Source organism: Lipotes vexillifer, unplaced genomic scaffold, assembly GCF_000442215.2.
Source record: "Lipotes vexillifer unplaced genomic scaffold, Lipotes_vexillifer_v1.1 scaffold1701, whole genome shotgun sequence".
Taxonomy (NCBI): domain Eukaryota; kingdom Metazoa; phylum Chordata; class Mammalia; order Artiodactyla; family Lipotidae; genus Lipotes; species Lipotes vexillifer.
The window spans coordinates 965,734-973,332 of record NW_006794217.1 but is presented as its reverse complement, the minus strand read 5'-3'; the positions used below and the strand labels follow the sequence as shown (position 1 = coordinate 973,332).

Below are 7,599 nucleotides of genomic sequence, written 5' to 3'. Positions count from 1 at the left end.
GGTGGCAGGCCGGGCGGCCCAGCCACTCCGGTGCTTGGCCCGCATCCAGGGAGCTGCTGAACGCGCACAAGGACAACCTGGGCACCACCATCAAGTTCGTGATCTTCAACGAGCTCTCCAATGCACGGAACCCGAACAACATGCAGACCCTCTACGCCGTGCTACAGCACAGCTCCGCGCTGGCACCCAAGGTGGGAGCCCAGCGTGGCCTCACGCCCGCAACCCCCGCCCCGCGCCCAGGCTGGAGATGAGGGCACGGCGGCGGCCGGCGTGGTGCCAAGCCGTGTGTGAGAGGCTCGGGGGTGGGGGGCCCAGGGGCCGGGCCTGAGCGTGCAGCGGGAGCTGGCGGGGGCCTCGTCCGGGGGCTCTGGGAAGATCTCCTGCAGCCTGGTGAGGACAGAAGCTGGCGGGCAGCCCCGGCAGCTGCTGGCACTCTCTGTCCCCCAGTTCCTGGCCATGGTGTTCCAGGACCTGCTGACCAACAAGGATGACTACCTGCGGGCCTCGCGGGCCCTGCTGCGCGAGATCATCAAGCAGACCAAGCACGAGATCAACTTCCAGGCCTTCTGCCTTGGGCTCATGCAGGAGCGCAAGGAGCCCCAGTACCTGGACATGGAGTTCAAGGTGGGCAGCCCCCCCGCCCTGGCCCCCCAGGCCCCCAAGCCCGTGCGGGCTGCCTAGTGCTCGGGTCTCGCCCAGCAGTTTCCCCTGTGCCGTCCGGAGTGCACCTGGCTGTGATGAGTGCCCCGCATGCACGGTGGCCCATCCCAGAGGCAGTGGAGGCTGCATCCTGCGAGGTCCAAGGAGGGGCTGGCCGGGTGCCCCCAGGGGAGCCGGTGACCTCGGGGCTGGGTGTGGAGGTGGGAAGAGCTGTGGCTGGCGGGGCTGGGGAAGCCAGGGCACGGCATGAGCAACCAGGGCGACACAGACGGTGCACAGAGGGCCGTAGATTTTGGGGTGTTTGGGGCAGCGGGAGGTGCTGCTGCAGAGCAGGACTTGGGGCCGGGGGTGGAGGGTCTTGAGTGCCATGTGGGCAGGTCAGCAGACAGCCCACGGGGCGGTCCTCTTCTCGGGAGGGCAGGCTTCGTCCAGCTCTGTTGGCTGAGCCTCCTCCCCGTGGCCCGGCCTGGCCTTGCTGCTGGCCGGTTCTTGGTCCCAAGGCCTCCTTCCGTCCAGCGTCCTCCTGTCCCGGCGGCTCGTGTGCCCAGGGCCTGGGCAAGGGATGCAGACCCTGCTGAGCTGGGCTGTGCTTGCAGGAGCGCTTTGTGGTGCACATCACAGACGTGCTGGCCGTGTCCATGATGCTGGGCATCACGGCCCAGGTGAAGGAGGCCGGCATCGCCTGGGACAAAGGAGAGAAAAAGAGTAAGGCCCCGGGCCTGGCAGTGGTGGGTGCTTCCGTGGCTGTCGGCCGTCCCCGAGGCCCAGGCAGCGGGTGGGAAGCGGTGCTCCCGTGGCACAGCTCCTAGAGACCGAGCGAACTTGTGGCACCTGCTGCTTCCGGTTCCTCCCATCTGGGCTGAGAAGACCAGCTCCTGGTCCAGGCCCGTTCTCTGCTTGGGTGGTTTGCTCACGTGGATCCTGGTGCCGTTGTGAAGGCGTTTCGGGCTCGTGGCCCTTGGGCCAGGGCTAGGTGGGGAAGCAGGGCGGTGGTGTTTGGGTCAGCCGGCTTTGGTTCACGGCTGATCCTGGGGAGGCCTGGCTGCACAGGCCCCTTAAGCGATTGGCTGGAAGGACACCTGGAACCTGAGGGTTTCAGTTCCCCGAGTTGCCTTGGGCCTGTGAGGATGGTCAGGTGTTCGCTGAACCTTATCCTAGCCGAGTTCCCCACTCCATCTCAGGTCTGCCTTCCTAACCTGCAGACAGTGCAGGATGCTTGTGCCGCCCAGGCCTCCTTCCTGCGCCTGTCCTTGAACTAGACTCTCTGGCTGCCGTGCGGGCTCTGTAACTCTCTTGTACCCTGCAGACCTGGAGGTGCTGCGCTCCTTCCAGAACCAGATCGCCGCAATCCAGCGGGACGCCGTCTGGTGGCTGCACACTGTTGTCCCCTCCATCAGCAAGCTCGCCCCCAAGGACTACGTGCACTGGTACGGCTGCTGCTCTTCTGCTCGGGATGAGCAGCCACTCCCTGGTCTGACTGGTGACGAGTGACAGGGCTCACCACATAGGCTGGCACCAGCCTCTTAGGAACCAGAGGGGCCGGTGGGCAGCAGCCGACCCTTGTGTGATGCCAGGGTCTCAGGCAGAGCCTTCTCTTACAAGGGGAGGTGGAGTCCCGTCCGACCAGGGTTGGGAGCCCCCTGTTGGGGGGCTCTGTCACCTGCCAGCCCCCCAGGCATTATTGGGGGGTGGCTGGAGGCCCTGCAGAGGTGCCATGGGGTTGCCGAGCTCAAGAATCGGGTGGTCCTTGTGCACGTGCGGCTTCGCAGCCCATGGCGGCTGACAGGGTTGGTGGGGGGCCCTGTCTACTCCAACCCTGATGGCTCTCTCCACCCTGCAGCCTTCACAAGGTGCTCTTCACAGAGCAGCCCGAGACCTACTACAAATGGGACAACTGGCCACCCGAGAGTGACCGCAAGTGAGCATGCCTTCCGGCCCTGGGCCACGAGGGCTGCCCAGGCCAGGCTCACTGAAGCCAGCCCAGAGACTGTCTGGTCTTGGTCAGGGTCACCGTCCCTGTCCTGCCTCGCACACCCTGTGCCGCTTTTCCCAAGGGTGCGGTGTCTCTGCTACGTCACCTGCAACCCTCCCGGGGACTCAGCCGGTGCCTGTGCCCCGGGACTCCCCAGCTCAGCACCCCCGGGATGTTTCCAGCTCCCTGCACCTCCTCGCTTCCAAGCAGCTGCACACACGTTTTTCCTCCCTCAGCCAGTGTTGTGCTCTGTCCCTTAAGCCTGGGGACACCCTGCCTTGTGCTTCTGACAGGCCGCTCCCTTCCGTCCCCACTGTGGGCCCGGTCAGCGTGCTCGTCTCACAGCCGCCTGTGCTCCACGCCCGTCTCGTGTCACAGCTCGGGGGCTGCGGGACGAGGCTGGGCTCCCCTCATTCCTCCTCGGGGCGGCGGGGCGTGGTGGTCCACAGGGGCGTCGGGCACAAGTGGCCACGGGGGCGCTGGGCGGCCCTGGCTGGGGGGGCTCCCGCCAGCCCAGTCTCTCCCTGTGGTGCCCGCAGCTTCTTCCTCCGCCTCTGCTCAGAGGTTCCCATCCTGGAGGACACGCTGATGCGCATCCTGGTCATCGGGCTGTCGCGGGAGCTTCCGCTGGGCCCCGCCGATGCCATGGAGCTGGCCGACCACCTGGTGAAGCGGGCTGCAGCTGTGCAGGCCGACGGTGAGGGCCTCGAGCCTCGGGCTTTGTCCCGCCCCCTGTGGGTGACGGCCTCCCGCCACTGGGCTCCACCCCTGCTGCTGACCTCATGGGCATCGGGCATCAGGCTGTGTGTGTGTCTTGGACGGCAGCCTAGTCCTTAGGCTAATTCTGGAGCTCACCCTGGACTTGTGCCCATTCCCATGTGGTTGAGCTTCGGCAGGAGTGTGTGTCTCTCGCCTCTCTAACGGACCACTGCGGTGGCCTTACTCAGAGCAGTCCCTGTCCTAGAGCGTACGTATGTCCCGTTGCCGATAGGCCTGGAGCCGACCCTTCAGTGTGGCGGGGCTCGCTGCCTCCCCGGGGGCTCTGCCCTGGCGCTTCTGCTCCAGACACGGGCGTGGTCACGTCTCGGCCCTGCCCCGAGCCCAGCTGCGCCGTGCTGCCCACAGTCCTGCCTGCTCCCCTCCAGCTCGGGTGCCACGTGGTGGAGACGTGCCCCGGCTCCCCAGGCCAGCTCACGCTGGCTGCGTGTCATTGCATCCTGCCCTGTGCCCGTGTTGTCCCCGGCCCCCCCTGCCCCGTCTCCTCGCTCTCTGATGTCCACAGCCTGAGTCGGCCTGGACGTCCACCGAGTGGGCCATGTGTGGCTTCTGGGTTTCAGACGTGGAAGTGCTGAAGGTGGAGAGGGTCCAGCTGATAGACGCTGTTCTGAACCTGTGCACCTACCACCACCCGGAGAACATCCAGCTCCCGCCTGGGTAAGGGCCCAGGGGCCCGTCCACAGGCGCCCATGGGGCCGGGCCGCGCGGCGAGCGACTCGAGGCCTGGTTGACTGCCGTTGCCTGGTCCTCTGTGACCTGCTCCCTTTTTGGTCTTTGTCACTTAGATGTTTGTTTCCTGTGTGTGTGAACACATCCACGGTGTTTTCTAGACAACAGTGAGCTCATGCTCTGTTTCCTTAAGCCACTTGACTGAGATACAGTTCTCATTTCTCATATGCTTCACTCATTTAAAGTTTGTGATTTGGTGCTTTTAGTACATTCGTGGGGTTATGCAGCCATTGCCAGCCTAACTTTAGAACCATGTCCCCATAAGGAACCTGTTCCCACCAGCTGTTGCTCCCCGTCCCCCCACCCCCAAACACACAGCCCTTAGACCCACAAATCAACTCTGTCCCTGTGGATTGGACGTTTTCGGACACTTTATGTAAACAGAGTCATAAAGCGCGTGGTCCTGTGTGGCTGGCTCCTTCCACTGAGCGCCACGTGTGCGGGGTCCCTCCGACTTTTAGTTTGCACCTGTACTCTGTCCCTCTCTGTGGCCAAGTGCAGGCACTGCGGTTTGTTGATCTGTCTGCTTGTTGATGCACACTTAGGTTGTTTCCTCTGTTGTTAACCATGCTGCTGGCAACTCCACGGATACGTTTTTGTGAGGATGTATGTTTTCAGTTCTCGCGAGGATACCCAGGAGTAGAATTGCTGAGTCACGTGTTTAACCTTTTGTGGAACCACCAGACTTTCCCACAGTGGCTGCGCCGTTTCACTTTCCCAGCAGAGGGTCTGAGGGTTCCTGTTTCTCCACATCTTTGCTGAGACTGATGGTCTATCTTTTTATTTTAGTCGTTTTAGTGGGTGTGAAGTGGCATCTCATTTTGGCTTTTTTTTTTTTTTTTTTGGCCGCAGCATGTGGGATCTTGGTTCCCTGACCAGGGATCAGACCTGTGCCCCCTGCAGTGGAAGTGCAGAGCCCTAACCACTGGACCGCCAGGGGAGTCCCTCATTTTGGCTTTGATTTCCATTTCTGTAATCGCTAGTGACATCGAGCAGCTTTTCACGTGCTTGTGGCCGTTTGAACACCTTCTTTGGAGAAATGTCTAACTGAGTCCTTTGCCCAGTTTTAAACTGGGTTGTTTGAATGTTTGTTGTTGGATTGCGAGGGCTCTTTACAGGTTCTGGAGTGACACCCTTAACATACCTATAATTTGTAGATATATCCCTTCTTAGTGCCGTTTGAGACACAAAAGCTTTTTAATCTTGATAAGGTGCAGTTTATTTTTCTTTGGTTTTTTGGGTCTTCGTGTCACGCGTAAGAAACCATTGCCTCATCTAAGGTCTCAGAGATCTATTCCTGTGTTTTTTCCTAAGAGTTTTATAGTTTTAGCCTTAATGTTTAGGTCTGATATCCAATTTGATTTTATTTTTGTATGTGGTGTGAGGTGCGGCTCTGACTTCATTGTTTCATGTGGATGAATCATTGTCCTTTATGGGTAATCAGTTGCCCTTAAACATATGGGTTTATTTCTGGATCCTCAGTTCTGTTGCATTGACCTATATGCCTGTCCTCATGCCCACACTTCTGTCTTCATTACTGTAATTTTGTGCTGGGTTTTGAAATTGGGAAGTGTGAGTCCTCCAATTTTATTCTTTTTCAACATTATTTTGGCTTTTCTGGGTCCTCACATTTCCATGTGAATTTTAGGGTCATCTGGTCAATTTCCACAAAAAAGCCAACCGGGATTGTGGGGGGATTGCATCCAAGCTGTAGACGAGTTTGGGGAGTGTTGCCAAGTCGTCATATCAGATTTATTTCATTTTTCCTAACAGCTTCTTAGCTGCTTTCTGTTGCATCATCTGAAAGGACTGTTATTACGATAGCACGACGTGTGACTTTTGAAAGTTATGGTTCCACGTTGACGGATACTGCGGTGTTTTCTGGTTTTCTGATGCAAAGAATAACAACAGTAGTTAACACTGCCGAGTGTTTATTACCTTCCCCCTGTTCCCGTGCTGTAGGGTGGGAAGCCAAGGCTGACGGAAGTAGGGCACGTGTCCTGGAGCCCAGGGCTGGGGTGTGGGCCTGAGCGATGTGCTGGATACAGCCATGCACATCCTGGGGGTGCAAGTCCCAGAGAGGAGTTACTGAGGCTCCAGTGCTGATGTTCGGGTCTGTGAAGCGGCTGCCGCCATGGCCTGGACCCGTTCCCGTCCAGGACCTCATGGCCCAAGGCTGAGCCATCGACACCTTGTATCCCAGGTACCAGCCTCCGAACCTCGCCATCTCCACCCTCTACTGGAAGGCGTGGCCCCTACTGCTAGTCGTTGCCGCGTTCAACCCAGAGAACATCGGTGAGCCCCCTCTGGCCAGCCATGGTCCCCTGGGCCAGTGTTGACCTTTACCCCTTCTGGGCGTCCTGCACGTCAGGACCTGGAGCAGAGCCTGGCTGGGCACTGGAGGATGGGCGTGGGAGAGGGTGGGTCTTCGGCCGGGAGTCCCAGCTACCACCTGCTGTCGCCTTGCTCCCTAGGCCTGGCCGCCTGGGAGGAGTACCCCACGCTGAAGATGCTCATGGAGATGGTGATGACCAAGTAAGTGGCTCGCTGCTCTGGGACTGGGAGGGCGGGCCCACCGGTGCTGCACTGGGAGCTGCTCTGCGGTCTCCCTGCTCTGCGGGGCTGCCCCCTCGCTGGGCTGGGGGCAGTGGGATCAAGCAATGCCATGTGCCTGTGGGGACCTGGGCCCTCCTGGGCGGCACTCGTGTTGCCGTGGGCGTGGGGACGGTCAGGCTGATGATGCTGTGACATGGGAGGCGTAGAGTGGAGGGGTCCGGAGCCAGAGGGTGCAGCGGGATGGAGATGGGGCCGGTGGGGTGTGAGCGCTGCCGGGGTCAGCAGCAGGGGACTGCCTCTGGACACGGCGGGCTCCAGATCAGGGCCGCTGTGACCATGCTCGCTGCGAGCCACGAGCTGAGGAAGCCTGGGTGTGGGCGCCTGGGCGGGTGACGTGTGTGTGCTGTGCTCCTGTGGCGGGGATGGGTGCAGCCTGCCGGTGCACTCGGGGGCAGCGGGGGTGGGTGGCTGTGGGACACTGGCTGAGGTGGAGCGGAGCCTGAGGCCGTGGCGTGTGGGGTCTGGGTGCGGCCCAAGGCTGCACGTGGCAGGGCCGTCCTGTGGCTGTCTCAGGAAGCTAGGTTAGATTTTGAACACGTGACAGGAGTCCAGGTGTTCGTGCCCCCAGAAAGCCGCGTGTGTCTTTGAAGCCGTGAGTCGGCCTGGGGTGCCCTGTGCGCCCTGGGCCACCTGGCCTGTTGGAAAGGGTCCAGGGGTCCCGTGTGGCCATCCCAGACAGACACCGCTCGGGTCCAGGATCCTGACACACGTTGGCCGATTTTGGAGGCGCCAGCACTTGGCCGTGTGGGAAGAGAGGGTGGCCAGCTGTGGGCTCTGAGGGCTGCCCAGCTCCCTCATGGGGGTCTGACTGTGACCATGTTGCCGACACCCCCCCCCCCCCCCCC

The 7,599-nt window shown here is 60.9% G+C and overlaps 1 protein-coding gene across 1 annotated transcript in view; it reads left to right on the top strand.

Moving 5' to 3' along the window:
• INTS1 (integrator complex subunit 1) overlaps window positions 1-7,599 on the top strand; it is a 31,049-nt gene that overhangs the window by 4,898 nt on the left and 18,552 nt on the right. Inside the window, exons 9-17 of the mRNA XM_007467075.1 lie at window positions 50-191; window positions 448-624; window positions 1,257-1,365; window positions 1,967-2,087; window positions 2,501-2,578; window positions 3,172-3,329; window positions 3,970-4,066; window positions 6,342-6,433; window positions 6,613-6,673. Of these exons, the coding sequence (XP_007467137.1) occupies window positions 50-191; window positions 448-624; window positions 1,257-1,365; window positions 1,967-2,087; window positions 2,501-2,578; window positions 3,172-3,329; window positions 3,970-4,066; window positions 6,342-6,433; window positions 6,613-6,673 (1,035 nt within the window). The remainder of the gene's footprint in view (window positions 1-49; window positions 192-447; window positions 625-1,256; window positions 1,366-1,966; window positions 2,088-2,500; window positions 2,579-3,171; window positions 3,330-3,969; window positions 4,067-6,341; window positions 6,434-6,612; window positions 6,674-7,599) is intronic.